Source organism: Rhynchophorus ferrugineus, unplaced genomic scaffold, assembly GCF_030347505.1.
Source record: "Rhynchophorus ferrugineus isolate W39M unplaced genomic scaffold, kcgeb_rfMv2 rfM7, whole genome shotgun sequence".
Classification (NCBI taxonomy): domain Eukaryota; kingdom Metazoa; phylum Arthropoda; class Insecta; order Coleoptera; family Curculionidae; genus Rhynchophorus; species Rhynchophorus ferrugineus.
The window spans coordinates 1,793,533-1,808,984 of NW_027472586.1; the positions used below are offsets into that span (position 1 = coordinate 1,793,533).

A 15,452-nucleotide genomic window follows, 5' to 3' on the forward strand; every position below is an offset into this window, starting at 1 on the left:
TCTCTACGACAGAGAGATTCTTGACCAACTTCTCACCACCCATATCCCGTTCCAACTTTCTCTCGGTATAGGCTTGCTGTATAACGGGTTCCAAACCTTATACATCAAATATTGATCATAAATATCCAGCGCTTCGATGACAAGGAGACTTACCTGCAGGCGTTGTGATCATCTGTTGTTTGATTTCGCTAATATGATGACCCCTGCAGTAGACTTTCTCGTGTTGATCCAACATTGATTTCGAGAACAATTCCTGGGTCACCTCGTCTTCCACTGAAATGATGATATAGGAAAGTCGTTGGATTTAACATCGTTTAATATTACCTGCTTCGACATCCTCACTGCCAATTGCTAATAAATGTTCAGCTGTGTCATTGGAGATCTATAAAAGACATAATCAATGTTAAAATTGGTTTAAAAATATTTAATTAATCATGGATGAATCGTTATGTTTCAGAAAAATACATCTGAAATTCGATAAAGAACGGTGAATCATAAATATCGAAATTGTAATAATATTTTTAATTCGTCATTTATTAGATTTAAAAAAAAAATTATAATTATATTAAGCACCACACGTTTCTCTAGCTATAATTAAAAATATGAATTAATAGAAGGTTCTGTCCATCCAGAGTCAGATACTTTCTTGAATGAATCTTTATAAACATTTATGGACATTTCAGAAAATTATATCTGAAATTTGATAAAGAACGGTCAATCATAAATACCGAAATTGTGATAATATTTTTAATTCGCCATTTATTGATTATAAAATAAACTTGTATAATTATATCAAGTATCACACATTTCCACATTCTCACGCAACACTTTCGCTTAAAAAAACAAGTATAATCAAGTCGGTATCACTTCACACGTTACACAGACACCTCTCCTAACCCAAGATGATATTTCTCCCTTGGATGGTAGCGCAATTTCGCTGATGTAGTTGTAACAACCTGGCCTAAATTGATTTATATTATGAGTAGGTTCAGTTCGAAATATACAGCATCTTAATATGCCTTTCTGTGCGGTTTTAGATGACGTGGTAACAGCCTCCACCGACACTGGACCTAGACGGTCGTAGTACGTATGAGGACGTAGTTCAGAAATGGTGTTTTGCACCACGTCGTAGCTGGCACCCAGGATAAATAGTCGATCGATAATTTTAGAGTAAGGGTCGTGATCTTTCTGAATGTCATCGTTGATAATCCCATAATTCAAACTGATATCATCAATCGGAACTTCGGCGTGGTCTTTGGAGAAGTCTAAGATTACGGACGCCAACAACGACCTCGGATAGAAGAAGGCTCCTAACCAATACACCCTAACATCCTCACCAGTCGTCATGTTTCGGAAGTACGACACTTTCTCGTTTAAGTTTTTCAAAAACCCGGACAGACCCAATAAGGTTGGATAGTACCACCCCAACCAGGCTGTTGGTACTTTGTTTCGGATCAGTTCATTGAGGAGGGCTTGGAAGTCTTCGGTAAATTGCGTATCGCCTTTTAAGGAAGAAGTTAGACAGGTCAAGGAATCGGTAATTTTTTCCAATATCTTGTTATATAAAGATATCTCGCGGTTGATATATTGGGGTGCTATAAAGCTTAACTTTTCGGGAATGTTTTGTAAAATATCCTCCAGGAGAGCAGTTATGTTATCATTCTCTTTATTCAGGAGAGTTTTCTTGTTCTGGATTAATCTAAGTCCTGATTCAAGAAATCTGTTCATAACATTTCCTTTATGTCTAACAAACTCGTACTGGGTTATATAAAGTACCTCAGGATCATCCTGCCATGGTAGAGCAGTTATTTGACTGACATAATCGCTTCTGTCATTTTTACTGGGGATCCTATACATTCCCACATTGTTGAAAGCAAATTTACCTTTAACCAAGGAGCGTTCATTCAAACAATCAATGAGCACTGCCTGGACAAACATCTTTTCCCATGCGTTCTCCAGATACCCGTTGTAACTACACTCCCCTATCAAATAGTACACTTTCTCGAAAAGACACTCCCCGGTGTTAACCAAATTCCTCAACTGATCCAGAGAAATCAAGAGGTCAGACTCCGAGAACCTATACGGGACGCACCAGTTTCGTATTTTGTACCGTTCCTGTAACACAAAATGAAAGTGGCAGAAACTGTAGAGGAGTTTAGAGAAAGCATCTTGTTTCCCAGGACATCCATAATAAAAATCGTCCAATATAATAGGATCTCGGGTGTAGGTCTTCAGCAGGTTCTTCTTTAAAGTATTTGGTGGTTCCTCGACAACTTTTATGGCATTCTGTATCAGATCTAACGGAATATCGGTGACAGGATCGCAGGTAAGGAACAGCCTGAAGTTCTCGTGAGTGTTCTCGAAGTCAAACCGCTCCAGACGTTGTTCCAGGTCGTTCAGCCAGTCCTGGACATAATGGCAATTTTGCAACAACACCCAGTATCCCTGAACTTGTCCGTCGCGAATCAGTGTCTCGGCTGCATGGAGGTTCTCTCGACCCAGACTGAGATATTTAAACTTATGTAAGACCCTTTTGATAGTAGCGAAGTTGTGGAGGATTTTCAGCACGTCAACTGATGGGGTGAGCACAAAAAGCACTGGAGAGAGATTATAGCTTTCATTATAGACCTCCTGCATCTGGAAGAAGACTGGTTTGAGGAAGATAGATCCCAGAGCAGAATCGATAAAGCTGATAATGCCGAAGTAGGTTTTATGTGGCTTCAAAATCCTCAAGATAATCAGCTTGTTGAATTCACTCAGTGTATTCCATGGTGAAGGAATATCGTTGATAACATTATCCAGATATAGTTTCCAGTCTTCGTTATGTTGTATGGAGTGTGTCAGTCCGGCAAAGGTGTCAATATTTTCCAAGCCTTTGATTCGCGTCCATGCTCCTTCTGGAATCCATCGAGGTTTGTCGCTGAGGTCTTTACCATTTCTTGCCTCGGAGTTCCTCAAGAAAACTTCGAGTTCCTCGCTGGTGACCTGACCCCTGATGATGGAAACTCTGGTGGCCAACCAGAAGGTAAACAAGAGCTTGTCCTTTTCAAACAGACCCTTGGTGATGCTTTTGAACAGATCGTAGGTGAGACTATCGCAGAGCTTGCGGCACCTGATCTCCAAGACTTTGGACTTCTCCGCGTTGAGTATCGACGTGAAATACAGGTTCCTGAACCAACCAAGCGAGAACTGATAGATGCAGTTCAGTTTCTTCAGGTCGCTGATACAGAAGAAGAGGTCCGCAACGTAGCGGGCCACGTTCACATAACCCTTCTTAAATTCCCGGATGATGTCGTCGATTTTCATCGTCTCTTTCTGCTTTTCCTTCGCCTGCCTCGCGAGATCCTTGAAACTATCCAAAATCGAGATACTGGCGTCGTCTTCTAATATATCCGTCTTGCTCTCGCACAGGGTGTTCAGTATTTTCACTTCCAGGTCCTTCAGCTCGGCTTTAGTCTCTCGTCGTTTCCACACCAGCTCTTTGGACAGCTTCTTTATATCAGGCTTCTCAATTTCCACCACTATTCTCAACAGGCTCTCCTCCAAAGCTTCTGTGGTCAAGCTAAAATTGATCATGTTGAGCCTGCTTCGAAGTTCTAGACTATACGGAGGATCCGGAGTGGTACATACCACGTATAGCCTAAAATTCTGATGAATTTTTATTTCCCGGTTATCTAGCACCGTGTACACGTCATCCTGTTGGATGAACGTCTGGCCGAAGAGGAGATAGTTGAGACAAGGCGGCACGAGTCCTTTGGTGTCTTTAATCAGAATGGGGGAACCTTCCTGAACCGATCTTGTCAGTTCCTCCATCCAGTTTTTGTACGTAAATTTCGTGACGATGATGTTGTTTCCAGCTTCTGTTCGCAATATCCAATTGGTAGATTGAGCCTGAGGATCTAAGAATATGCAGAACCGTTTGGAATGATTATATATGATGGCGTTCTCGGTGAAGAAGTTATCCGGGGGTAACCCGTACTCCTTCCAGCTTTCTACTTCAACGTCATTGGATAGCACCATGGACAGGTCAAACGATGTTGTGTGGGGAATGTCGTGATCCTTTATGTAGCGACGCCACGTGTTTATCATGGTTTGCCGCGAAATGTTGTCGAGAGATGCGAGGTAAGCTACGATAGCACTAGAGAGCATGATATCGCCAGCTAGAAGCTCGTAGTGCTTTTGGAGATCTTCTGATGCCTTCGTCCATCTGAGTCTTTCCTCGCCCAATCCACCGATCAGCTTTTGGGCGCTTCCCAACTTCTTGCTGCACAGATCCACTTCCACCTGCAGCATCGTTTGTTTTTTGGTAGCTTCGCTAAGCAGAACATTCAAAGCAGCGAGTTTCTCTTCAATTCGAACCACCTCCTCCTTCTTCTCGTTCAACACCCTCATGGTTTCCGCGTAGTCGCGCTCGGCTTTGTGGAGTTTTTCCTTTTTAGGGGCCACCTCTTTGGCCACCTTATCATACATGTCCATAGCAATGATCCATTTACACAAACCCTCAGCAGCACTGGAGGCTTTCGCCACCACGTGAGGCTTGAAATCCTTATGAGGCAGATACTCCTTGCGAATCTTCACCATTATCTCGGGCTTGATGTGGTCCTTGTCGAAATCCTTCAGGGTCTGGAGGAAGTTCATGTCGCCAAGGATCCTCTTCGATGGTCCCCAGTAGTCCAGAGTTTTCCTGCCCGTACTGGGGTCTGGAATTCTGTCGGGTTTCACGTCCTTGATGACGCAAACTGACGCCATCACCAGCTTGATCGCATCCGGAGGGTTCTTCATGGATTTCACCAAGGTTATGTCGGACGGTTTCAGGGTGTTTAGTGCCGATATGGCGTCTTCCAAGATGGGGATAGCTTGAGCCAGCTCAGACTCGCACTCGGATTTCAGCACCTGAGCAATTGCGGCTTGTTCTGAGGCGATTTTCTCGTCCTTGCGTACCAGAGCTGACGCCTTCTCTACTCCGATGGTTTCCAGAGCGATCTCTTCAGTCATATCTCTGGCATTCTTCGTCATCTTCTCCAGCTCCGGTTGAAATTCCGCCAGAGCCTTTTGCATGCTAAGTATCTGGTCGGAGGCGTAGGACAACTTCGATAACCCCTGAAGAAACCGGTCTTTCTTCTCGACCAACTTCTTCTGCTTGGTCATGATCAACTCGGAAAATAAACCGATCATGTGAACGAAGGCCTTGGGCGTGGTGAAACCGTACAGCAGAGGTACTTCCTGGGAGGTTCTATGGAAATAAATTGCCGCTTCGATGGTACGGGATTTGGTATCGTCAGGGAGGTTTACGTTCTGAGTCCAGGTGTTAGCCACGGTCCTCAGGGCTTCATCGGGCCAGTCCTTCCACATAATAACGGTGGTTTTGCTCACCAACGACCGGTACTTGGATATTCGTCTTCTCAAACCGTCTCCATTGACGTTAAAGCTCAGAAATAGTCTCACATTCTCGGCGCAGCACTTCTTAAAGTAGAGGAACACTCGATAGGAGCTAATGTCGATGTTCTTGTTACCCCCTTGGGCGGACAGCCTAGCTAGCTCCAATATTTCATGTTGCTCTTCCAAATTGAACAGCTCCATGATGTCTCCGTCTCTCAGTACATAATCCACAAGCTCCAGGAAAGTGTCATCGATAATTAGTTCCTCAGTCAGGTAGAGAACGCCTTTTCGATCAGATCCAGCGCAGTTCTTGTAGACCGTTTTAAAATCTCGATGCCACTGGTGCAAGTCGTAGTTCCTGTTGAGGATCGGTTGGTGCATATCGTGGTTAAACATAAACGCCGCCAATTTGGTCAGTGATCGTCTACCATAACCTGCCTGGCCGAGAAATAAAACATTATCTTTCGACAATGAAAGTATCCTGCCAATACGAACGAGTTTCTCCAAAGCATACTGGAAAAAGATAAGATACAGCTTAAAACGATGCTTGGTATTAAACTCCGCCAATTCCTGGAGGCACGCGTCAGCCAGTTGAGAGAAATTGACTTCTTCGTACCGCCTCAAACTAAGCTCTACGTCCCTCTCGTGAAATGTTCCGAAGAATAACATGGGAGAACACCCAAAACCGGAGAAAACCTCCTCCAAATCGTCCGGAAAGTTCTCCCTCACGGCTCCCTCCATCTCTGACATCAGCCACTGGAAATCAGCCTTTTCTAGTCGGTCCCCAAACACCCTCATCATCTCGTGCATCCATAACTTCACGTAAACCTTTTTGTTGGCGTCGTAGGTCTCCTTCTTGAGGAAGCTACACCCGTTCATGACGTTGGAGAAGCTGAACAGGTCGAAAACGTAGTGAGCTTGGCTAGGGGAAGGCTTCAGTCGGTTCCTGATGGACTCGAAGACGGTCCAAGTTGCGTTTACCATCTGGCTGATCACGACGGAGATATCGCTGGGGAACCCGCCTTTCTTCCAGGTGTTGAACAAGCTCTGGGAGTATATTTTCTGAATGGTGTCTCCCTGGAGAGGGTTGATACTGATCAAATTAAAATGGCGTAAGAATCTTCGACAGATATCGCCGCCGTAAGATGTGTTGAAAGAACCTATGAAATTTACTGAAGAAATCAGTATTTTATCCAGAGTTTTTACATGAATCCAGGAATTGTAATCGAAATGCTGACGCAGTAACTCAGTGGATGACCGATGAGCACAGTGAAGGTCCTCCAATAGGAAGACGAAACGTTTATTGCCACTTGGAGTATAGCGGCCATTGGTACGTTTATTCAGCTTATTGATGATCAAATTCTGAAGGTTATTCGATGTCGTAAGACTGTTAAAAGTAATGATGGACTTCTCAAAGGTCTCCTCATCCAATCTCACGATAGAACACTCTCGCAATATGGCGGATTTTCCCGTGCACGTCGGTCCAGCAATCATGAACCGTTTATTATACTTGACATGTATATCCATCAGGAAACCGCATCTCAGGGTGTCAGGGGTAGGCACCAGAACCCCGCTCAAATATTGGTTCTCCACGATCTTCTCGTTTTTCAATAGATCGCTCCACATCTTCCATGTACCCCTCTGCTTGTACAAGTAACAGTAATCCAGCAGGATTCCGTCGTGCGGTACTCCAACCTCCAACCGCTCCATCCCGTTGGGGTACGGAACCTCGGGGTTCTGTCCGCGCCAGAGCATTTTATAAAACTCGTCGAAATGCTGCTGAAGCTCCTCATCTAGGAAACCAGAAAATCCCAACGCCCCAGCCAACAGAAAGGTGGCGTGAATCCATGTTATCATGTTCTTGGGATCCTCTTCTTTCTTGTTCATCTTTGACGTGGCATCATCCAGAATGAGCTGGAAATAAGTCAGCGTATTTCGAATCAACGTATTTTCGTCTATACACCATTTGGTCCTCTGGAGGAGTACTCTTATGGTTTCTAGACAGGGAGGTATAAACCAGCTCATCAGTGACTCGATCTGGGTTTGGTGGTCTTGATACCAGTCGGATGTGCAAGACTTTAACCAACATTTTATCAAGGACTGATAATTGACAATGTTAGAAGGTATGTACACCACTCCACAATGAGAGATCTAGAAGATATAAATTATCAAACAAATAATTCTTGTTTAGTTGGAGATACTTACCATCGACGGGCTACAATGCTTTAAATTATCTGTCTCGAACACTAGGTTGATGCTGTTACGGATCAGAAGCACTTCTCCGGACTCCAAAAAGATCTTCTTCCCTTCCAATATGCCACTGAGAGTCTCGGCCCAGCCTGGATCGATTTGTCCATCGAATACTATGAGCGTGGGTAATTCTGATTGTTTCCTCAATATACGAAGTAATACTCCATCAATCCATCCAAAGTTACGACTTCGCGAGACCTCGCCATATAGGTCAGGGTATGAAAGACAGTCGGGATTGATACAGTTCCTGACCATGGCCTTGTTCTGGATTGTCTCCAACGTCTGGATGCATACGTCCAAGCAGCTGGATTTCCCCACAGATATTCCACCAATAAGGATGATGCTACTCTTATTAGTCAGAGCTTCAACTAGTTCCAAGCCTTTGGTCATGAGAACATCATCAATCTGTTGACTGGAACAAGCATCCTTCCAGGCTTGCTCCAGATTGGCATCAAAACTTTGACATACATCGGATTCCTGATTATATATATTTTTAAGTGTGTCATTGAAGATACTAGCATCTTCTGGACTCAGGGTCATATCAAAAACCTTCCTGATGCTTCTGTATAGGATTTTATCATCACTCTGGTGAGGATTTTGTAGCCTTTCCTGTTCGAAATAGTTTAATATCGTTGATAGAGTTCGCAATCCAAATGAATACTGATTCTGAAACGATATTTCATCTTTAAGAAGCTCCAGGCACCGAACCAGCGTCCTGGAAAGACTCCTGGATAACAGGGTACCTTTAGACAGAAGCAGGGTCTCCGTTAGTGCGCGAAAATCTGGAGTGGATAACGTGTATGTTCTGAAAAGTGCTTTCAAATTTTCCGGAAAGATTTTACTGGGACTGGTATTGGTTATGACACAAACAAAACACCTGGGATCAAATCTGAGGGTCGTACCGTCCAGAAGAATCGCCTTGTCGCTTTGTTTCTTCGCTTCCAGTATGGATAACAATTCCTGGCTGAACACGCTGAATATTTCTTCTCGAAGATTGTCGAAGCTTTCCAAGATAAACCAGGCACCGCACAGTACCACTCCCTTGAGGAGTTTCGATAATATATCCATACCCAGCATGTTGGAGCAACAGAATCTCACGTAAAACAAACCCAGGGCCTCCATCAGACTCGTGGTGGTCTTGGTTTTTCCTGTTCCAGACTCTCCGGTCACCAGACCCATGATGTTCGAAAAGAAGGCATTCAAAATGGTGCGGTAATACTTCTCCACGGAAGGAGTGAGTACTATTTGGTCATAATTCCCGTAATATTCATAACCATAATCTATGGACTTATCCAGGATACTCACGGTGCAGAAGTTATTCTGGAAATAGTACCTTAGCTGGACCTTCCATCGGAAATGGTTGTCGTCAATCACCAAGCCATTCTTGAGGAAATTTTGCAGCAAGTACTTGCAGTTTAAGTCAGTTAGGAGCAGGTTCTTGTACACAACTCGTTCCAGATTGTTGATATTACCGGAATTGATGATGCCGACTTTTTCGTCGATGTACATCTCCAGTCTGCGTTTGTACAACAACAACTTGATGTTGTGAGGTAGTTTCAGGGCGTTCTCAACTTGGTCGGTCCAAAATACCAGGGCAGCTAGCTGGATACTTTGCTGTGGATACTTCTTCACCAACTCCCTGATGGAAGTCTTCTTGTATACCTTGCAGCATTCAGCTGTGTGATGCAGGAGAGACCTTCTGACCTCCTCCTGCAGATTCCGCAACAATACGTGTAAACCTTCCTCGGGATCAAGCCGAATCCCGTTCCGTAACACCAACTTCTCGCCAGTCGAGCTCACTACCGCCCGTACTTCCTCATTGGAGACGAACAAGTCTTCAATTCCCGGAAATATCTTCGTCAGGAATTTGATCTTATAAAACTCATCGATCCTAGCGATTATGTCCACGAGTTCTTCGTCTGATAGCAGGAATAACCTCGGGAAATATATCTGGATCACTTTCAGGTAATTTCGAATCTCGTTCTTGACCTTATCCATGATGATCAGGCAGTTTTTCATGTCAGCAACGATGTCTGTTTTAGTAACGATGTTGATGATCACTGAATCCTCCTTGATCTTCGCTATGTATGCCTGGAAGATGCTGTGACAGTCGTCGAACAACTTCTTCCCATTCGGAATGATATTGACGGGATCCAGGACGGAGAATATGGGTAGGAGCTTCAGGAGGTCCTCCTGTACGGCGATCCAGTTGTTTATGACACAGTCGATGTCTTGTAAAAGATGGTAGAAGGTTAGGACATCCTGTTCGTGGGCTTTGACGAACACAGAACTTCTCATGTTAAGCACTTTGATCATATGATCGTCCAAGATGGTCTGGACGTCGTCGAGATTCACCAAGATTGTAACTTCGTCGTTTTCCACGGATATATCGAACAGGACTTGCTCCCACTGGAGCTTTAACTCGTTGAGCTTCTCCAAGAGCTGTTGTTCTTTCGTTGCCCCAACGCTGATGATCTCGTACTCGTGCAGTTTATCGGTCAGATCAACCTGCAACATCTTCCTCAAGGTAGTACCTGAAACAGTCGTGTAAAGTGGCGAAATGTGATGGAACATTAATCACCTGCGTTGGGGGCTATGTTGAATCCAGCTATCTCCGACATGGCTTTCCAGTGTCTGGACCGCAGGGACCTGTTGCACATTATCTCCATGACTTTCAACGACGGCTTAAAGTCCTCCAGGATTTTCAAAGCCGTGGCACTGAGCTTCAGCGGCGCCGGCCAATTGAGGAGGTCCGGGTCATCGACGGTTCCTCGAAACCTACGAAAGAACAAACGGTAAGGCGTGTCATGTACTCGCAGTGAAATTTTACTTTATGGGGAGGTTCTCGTCTTGGGCTTGTCTCAGTTTCTTCCGATACTGCTTCTGAAGGTCGCTCAGCTCCTGGCAGAACTTCTCCACCCTCTCGTTGGTACTCTTGTAGTCCAATAGTTCGAATTGACCATCCAACCAGACCGATTCGTGTTTCTGGACGTACTGGCACAGTTTCAATAGGTGATAAAACGGATAGACGTAGTCCCTCAGATTGTCGAACTCGGCGTAACTGGACTTGGGGAAACTTAAGCACACCTCCTCCTTGTTGATCCACTCTATCTTATGTTGGATCTCCTGCAAATCGATGAATCAGCGACGGTTAAGAGATTGGATGGCGTGATAGTGCCTTTATTTTCGTCATGTGAAGCGCGATGTCAGCTAGATATTTCCTGACGGACTTGATGTCATCCATTTCGTCGAGCACCACTAGTAAAGGATACACGTCCTTAATGTGAACGTTGATCTCCTCAATCACCTTTTGTAGCTTTTCCTCCGCCTCAAACTTGAGTTGGTCGTAGTTTATTGAGTGCTGTTCCACGATTGGTGATATCTCATCCAACCAGTTGATAGCTGAACCAGATAGGACGTCAAAAAGAGGGTTTATAGTCAACACGTTCACTTACCACGAGCGTTGAGCTCCATGTGATCATCGCTCAAGATTCCCAGAGTTATTATGTTACACAGTGATGCAAGGGATGAGTGTACTCGATGAACCAATTCGTCCAGCTTCTCGTTTCTCACCCAGAACATAAATTTTCCTGCGGAGAATCATGGCATATAGCTAGGTCAGAATAGGGCAAAGCCGCACTAACCTATCTCTATCAGTTCCTCTGTAGTCAGCGGTTTCTGGTTGGCTCTCATCTTGATCAAAGTAAAGGAGTCGCATATGTCGTGGATTTCCCACAGATGTTGATGAGAAAGGTTCTGGAATATTGAATCGATGATCACCTGAAGGTTATCGTGTAACTTATCCCTGTAGTTCTTCAGGACGAGCTGTCCTATAGAGAAGTACTCGTTATCAGGCACGAATGTCACTTTATCCAGATACCTACAACGAAAAACTATTTAACGAATATGTGGCGAGCTCGCCTTCGCCATACTTTTTGTAATATTGGATTCTAGAACAACCCTCCTCGAATTTGATATCGAACAAATTATGGAGGAAGTCCTCAGAGATTATGTCTGAGTAGATATTGACGAACTCCCCGCTCATTTGATTCAAATACTCAGACACAGGCTCGTACAAATTATTTATGTTCTCAGCAATGTCTCTCTTACAGTTTTCGATAAATTCTTCGGTTAAACATAAGCGGATGGTTCTGGACTCGAAACCTTTGATCCGCTTTCGTTCCAAGGCGTTGAGCTCCCGCCCAGTCATCACAAGGTCATCGATCAGTTTGCTGAAAAGGTCCACGACCTGAAAAGAATCGTCCCCAGCTGATTGGTAGATTATTCAATGGAAGATTGTTCATTTACTTGTTCAGGAGATGGAGTGAGAATCAAACCTTCCTCGAAATCGACAAAGAGTCTCAAGTATGGGGGGTTCTTAGTGCTTCTGGTGAAGGAAACGATGCTGAGAATTGTTTCGGTAATGCTGTTGCTGATGTAAACGGAAAACAGACCGGTACAAGCTTGGAGGATCTTGGAGTACCTTTTGTTCAATGGGTGACAGTGCTTATCCAACGTCGAACAAACTTTCTTGTGAAAATCATCCAAGAGGATGGACGTGTACAGGATTTTCTGCAAAAAAAAATTACCTGGAAATAAATGGGGAGTGAGGGAATGGATTTTCAGTTACCTCCTTAAACATATGTTGTATTTTATCCAGAGTCGTCACTTTATCGATGTGCACAGTGAACAAACGTGATGGTAAAGTCATGACGCATTCAACCAATATCTCCTTCAACACTTTGTAGTGGAGAATCCAGTTCATCTCCATTTGATGTCTGGTGTACAGAAAGTTTTGATAGTTCTCCGTCCTCCCCAGGTGCTTGTAACCTTTAACACTAAAACCACCCACCGGATACTTGTCCTTGATCTTAAGATTCACGCCAGCGTAATGGGTGACCATCCGGAACTCAGTCCTGGCCTCCTTCATGATATCATCGATCAAGGAGGCGTATAGTTTCTCCAAAGCACCAGCTTGTATTTTCTTTCGAATAGTTTTCTCATGATGTCTAATTGAAAAATGTTCTTAATTGTTATCGGTGATGTTCGATATCAACCAATCTTACCTGGACATCTCAGACATCGGACAACTATCAGAAAACATCCTGAAATCCTTGCTGGATATCGGTCCGAGACAATTGACGATCGCGTCACTGTCGCTGTCTCGTTTCAATGCCCTCATTTTCGTCTTCCTGATGGTTTTACACATATATTCCGATATCCTTTCGTTCCTGTTCGATCTCATATCGAAAATCCTGGTTATTTCGCGAGATAGGTCCACGGCGATAGGTACATCAACGATTTTTTTGCCATTAGATCTCAGTCTTTTGTTATTTTTATGGTAAGATGCCGATTTGCTGGACATTTTTCGCGGAATGATATATTTTAACCTGCTGACGGTGTTTGTTGATGTGCTGTCTTGTTAAATCGATACAGTCGCGATGCCTGTTGCTCTGGTGAGCTTATAACGATACATCCATGAATAATATATGTGTAAGGTTTATGTACAGGCGTGTTTTCGTGAAAAAATTATTAAAAATATACTTAACAATAGGTTGCCTACCCTATACAAAGCACAAAATGTATAAAAATGAAAGTTATCTCAAAATAATATTTATATTTTGTGGATTTTTTTATTATTCAAGCCTTTGACTGAATTTAATTTTTACACCAAATTAATTCTGGAACCGTGAAGCTTCAGGTTCTTGTGCAAAATCCAGTATAATGAATATATATATATATATATATATATATATATATATATATATATATATATATATATATATATATATATACATTTAAAGCACTTGTGAAACATTCTGATCACCACAAAAAGACTGGTTAATCCTCATGTTTTGATCGTCAACTACGGTTGAAATTATCAAAAACATCAATAATTGTGGCATTAGTTGTGGTAGTAACTTTTGGTACCACCTATGAGTGTCCTGTTCATGTTCGTGTTGGTCGTCTTTATCAAAGTGTTAGTTTCTTACCATACTTTTAAACCAATCATCAAATTATCCACATTTAAAGCACTTAAAAAGGTGATCAAGAACGGTGGGGAATAAATATAAACTTCTTTTGAGACACCCTGTATTATTAATACCTTTTCGTTCAAAAGAGATTGTTCTGGTACCATCTCCCTAGTTGTTTTCGGAGCTCCATAAACATTGAAGCCTCCCGAGAAAGTATCCTGCATTCGAGTACCCTAACATACAGTAAGAATACATAACCCGGTTCTTTTGCTCGTCATCTGTTCGTTTTACCTGCAACTGTGGTCTTCCTTTCGCCCGGACGCCACCTTTCACCGTCTCATACCTCAGAGCCTTGGGGGTTTTTGATTCCATCTGAGCCCTTAACCCTACGGGGCTGGAATACGCCTGACCTCTGCCCTGCCTGGACTGTGGTCCATACGGAGCTGGTAGAGTATACTGGCCAGGAGCTGGAGCTGTTATACACGAAACACGAGCCAAACTACGGGAAAACTGTGATACTAGGTCGTACCTTTCAGAGGAGCTGGGGCACGTTGTCTCGCCAGGGACGTTGCAGATGGCCGTCTCGCTGTGGTTGTCCTACGTTTTAGATTAACTGAATTAATGCATCATATATACAACGCGAACAAAACCCTATACCCAGATCGTAGAGAAGTTCGACTGGCATTCGGTCTGATCGAAGTACCCGCTCTAGCTTGAGCCCCGGGACAAGTACCTCTCCCCGACGTGCTTCTGCCACGCATCGTGCAACCTATAACATCCATCTGTAAAGGCCGATAATGATGGTGATATGGGAGTCGTACTAGCACCACCGTAAGGCTGAACCTCCGTGGCGTTGGTGGTGGTGGTGATTTTCGTACCACCCGTGAGCGTCCTGCTCGATTTGGTGGTGCTGGTCTTCATCACTGGCCTTCTAGACATGATGATTGATTCACAAGGGATTTAAAGGGGAAGCAAATCACTGAACGTCACGAAATTTGACATTAATTATGGCGTACCAACCGAACAGGTAAGAGGTGATAATGCTATATGCAATACCTTGTCATATTATTAGATACAAGAAAGAAAAACCTAACTTTCTCGTCGATATTTTGTTATTCCTTTTCTCCTTTACTATTTCTCTCATCAGGAACCTTCTAGATATTCTATATTATTTATCTGTAATGTAATGACCCTCTAGATTTAAAAAATCCAAATATTTTTACTTGAGTCTAATAAAATGGTAAGATACCATAGTCTTGTGTCAGCACAACAATAAAATCAACATTTTAATAATCATGTAACTTTATTTAATGATTTTTATATTACAAAACTGTTTCATTACATAAATGCAATGTCTAACAACTAATTTACATATTTACAATTAATTTACCAGGGTAATGATGGTGATAGATGATGATCGTTACATTTTTATTTAAGTCCAGTTAATACTTTCATATAAATCAATTGATCATGATAATAAAAATAACACTGTTCATTTTTTAGGAAACTATCATTTAATATAGGAGTACTGTGGTCTTGAGCTACCACGATACCATAAACATTTTAATAATCATGTAACTTTATTTAATGATTTTTATATTACAAAACTGTTTCATTACATAAATGCAATGTCTAACAACTAATTTACATATTTACAATTAAATCGAGTAATGATGGTGACTAATGATCATAACATTTTTCACATAACATAAGTCAAGTTAACGCTTTCATATAACGAAAATACAAACGATGAAAATAAGAATATAACACTGTTCATTTTTTTAAGAAATTTTTCTTTATTAATATGAATAATATATTTTATCTTAAACCAGGTATTCCGGTCTAGAA

The 15,452-nt window shown here is 42.7% G+C and overlaps 2 protein-coding genes across 3 annotated transcripts; both read right to left on the reverse strand.

Annotated features, from left to right (window-relative positions):
• Positions 1-183: 183 nt before the first annotated feature.
• On the reverse strand, positions 184-12,994 carry LOC143200113 (dynein axonemal heavy chain 7). 2 transcript variants are annotated; one of them, XM_076410451.1, is made up of 13 exons: positions 12,696-12,994; positions 12,260-12,638; positions 11,938-12,201; positions 11,562-11,878; positions 11,274-11,509; positions 11,085-11,219; positions 10,808-11,031; positions 10,460-10,755; positions 10,211-10,407; positions 7,585-10,163; positions 1,884-7,530; positions 325-382; positions 184-273 (listed from the first exon to the last, which is right to left on the reverse strand). In XM_076410451.1, the coding sequence occupies exons 1-12, from the start codon at positions 12,992-12,994 to the stop codon at positions 372-374; spliced, it is 10,584 nt and encodes a 3,527-aa protein (XP_076266566.1). In that variant the 3' UTR covers positions 184-273; positions 325-371. The 2 variants fall into 2 exon arrangements, with proteins under 2 accessions (XP_076266566.1, XP_076266565.1); XM_076410450.1 differs by lacking the exons at positions 184-273; positions 325-382 and having other exon boundaries at positions 785-7,530.
• Positions 12,995-13,007: 13 nt separating this feature from the next.
• On the reverse strand, positions 13,008-14,583 carry LOC143200128 (uncharacterized). Its single transcript, XM_076410493.1, has 6 exons — positions 14,426-14,583; positions 14,262-14,373; positions 14,134-14,201; positions 13,896-14,077; positions 13,736-13,837; positions 13,008-13,090 (listed from the first exon to the last, which is right to left on the reverse strand). The coding sequence occupies exons 1-6, from the start codon at positions 14,541-14,543 to the stop codon at positions 13,052-13,054; spliced, it is 621 nt and encodes a 206-aa protein (XP_076266608.1). The 5' UTR covers positions 14,544-14,583; the 3' UTR covers positions 13,008-13,051.
• Positions 14,584-15,452: the final 869 nt, after the last annotated feature.

Bases quoted from the DNA above. Each gene is read 5' to 3' on its own strand.
- LOC143200113 (XM_076410450.1), bottom strand. From the start codon at position 12,994: ATGTCCAGCAAATCGGCATCTTACCATAAAAATAACAAAAGACTGAGA. The intron at 12,639-12,695 runs GTAAGATTGGTT...TTTTTCAATTAG, and splicing joins CCGATGTCTGAGATGTCCAG to ACATCATGAGAAAACTATTC. The intron at 10,756-10,807 runs GCACTATCACGC...ATCGATTTGCAG, and splicing joins TTCACATGACGAAAATAAAG to GAGATCCAACATAAGATAGA.
- LOC143200128 (XM_076410493.1), bottom strand. From the start codon at position 14,543: ATGTCTAGAAGGCCAGTGATGAAGACCAGCACCACCAAATCGAGCAGG. The intron at 14,202-14,261 runs GTATAGGGTTTT...TCTAAAACGTAG, and splicing joins CGAACTTCTCTACGATCTGG to GACAACCACAGCGAGACGGC. The intron at 14,078-14,133 runs GTACGACCTAGT...CGTGTATAACAG, and splicing joins TGCCCCAGCTCCTCTGAAAG to CTCCAGCTCCTGGCCAGTAT.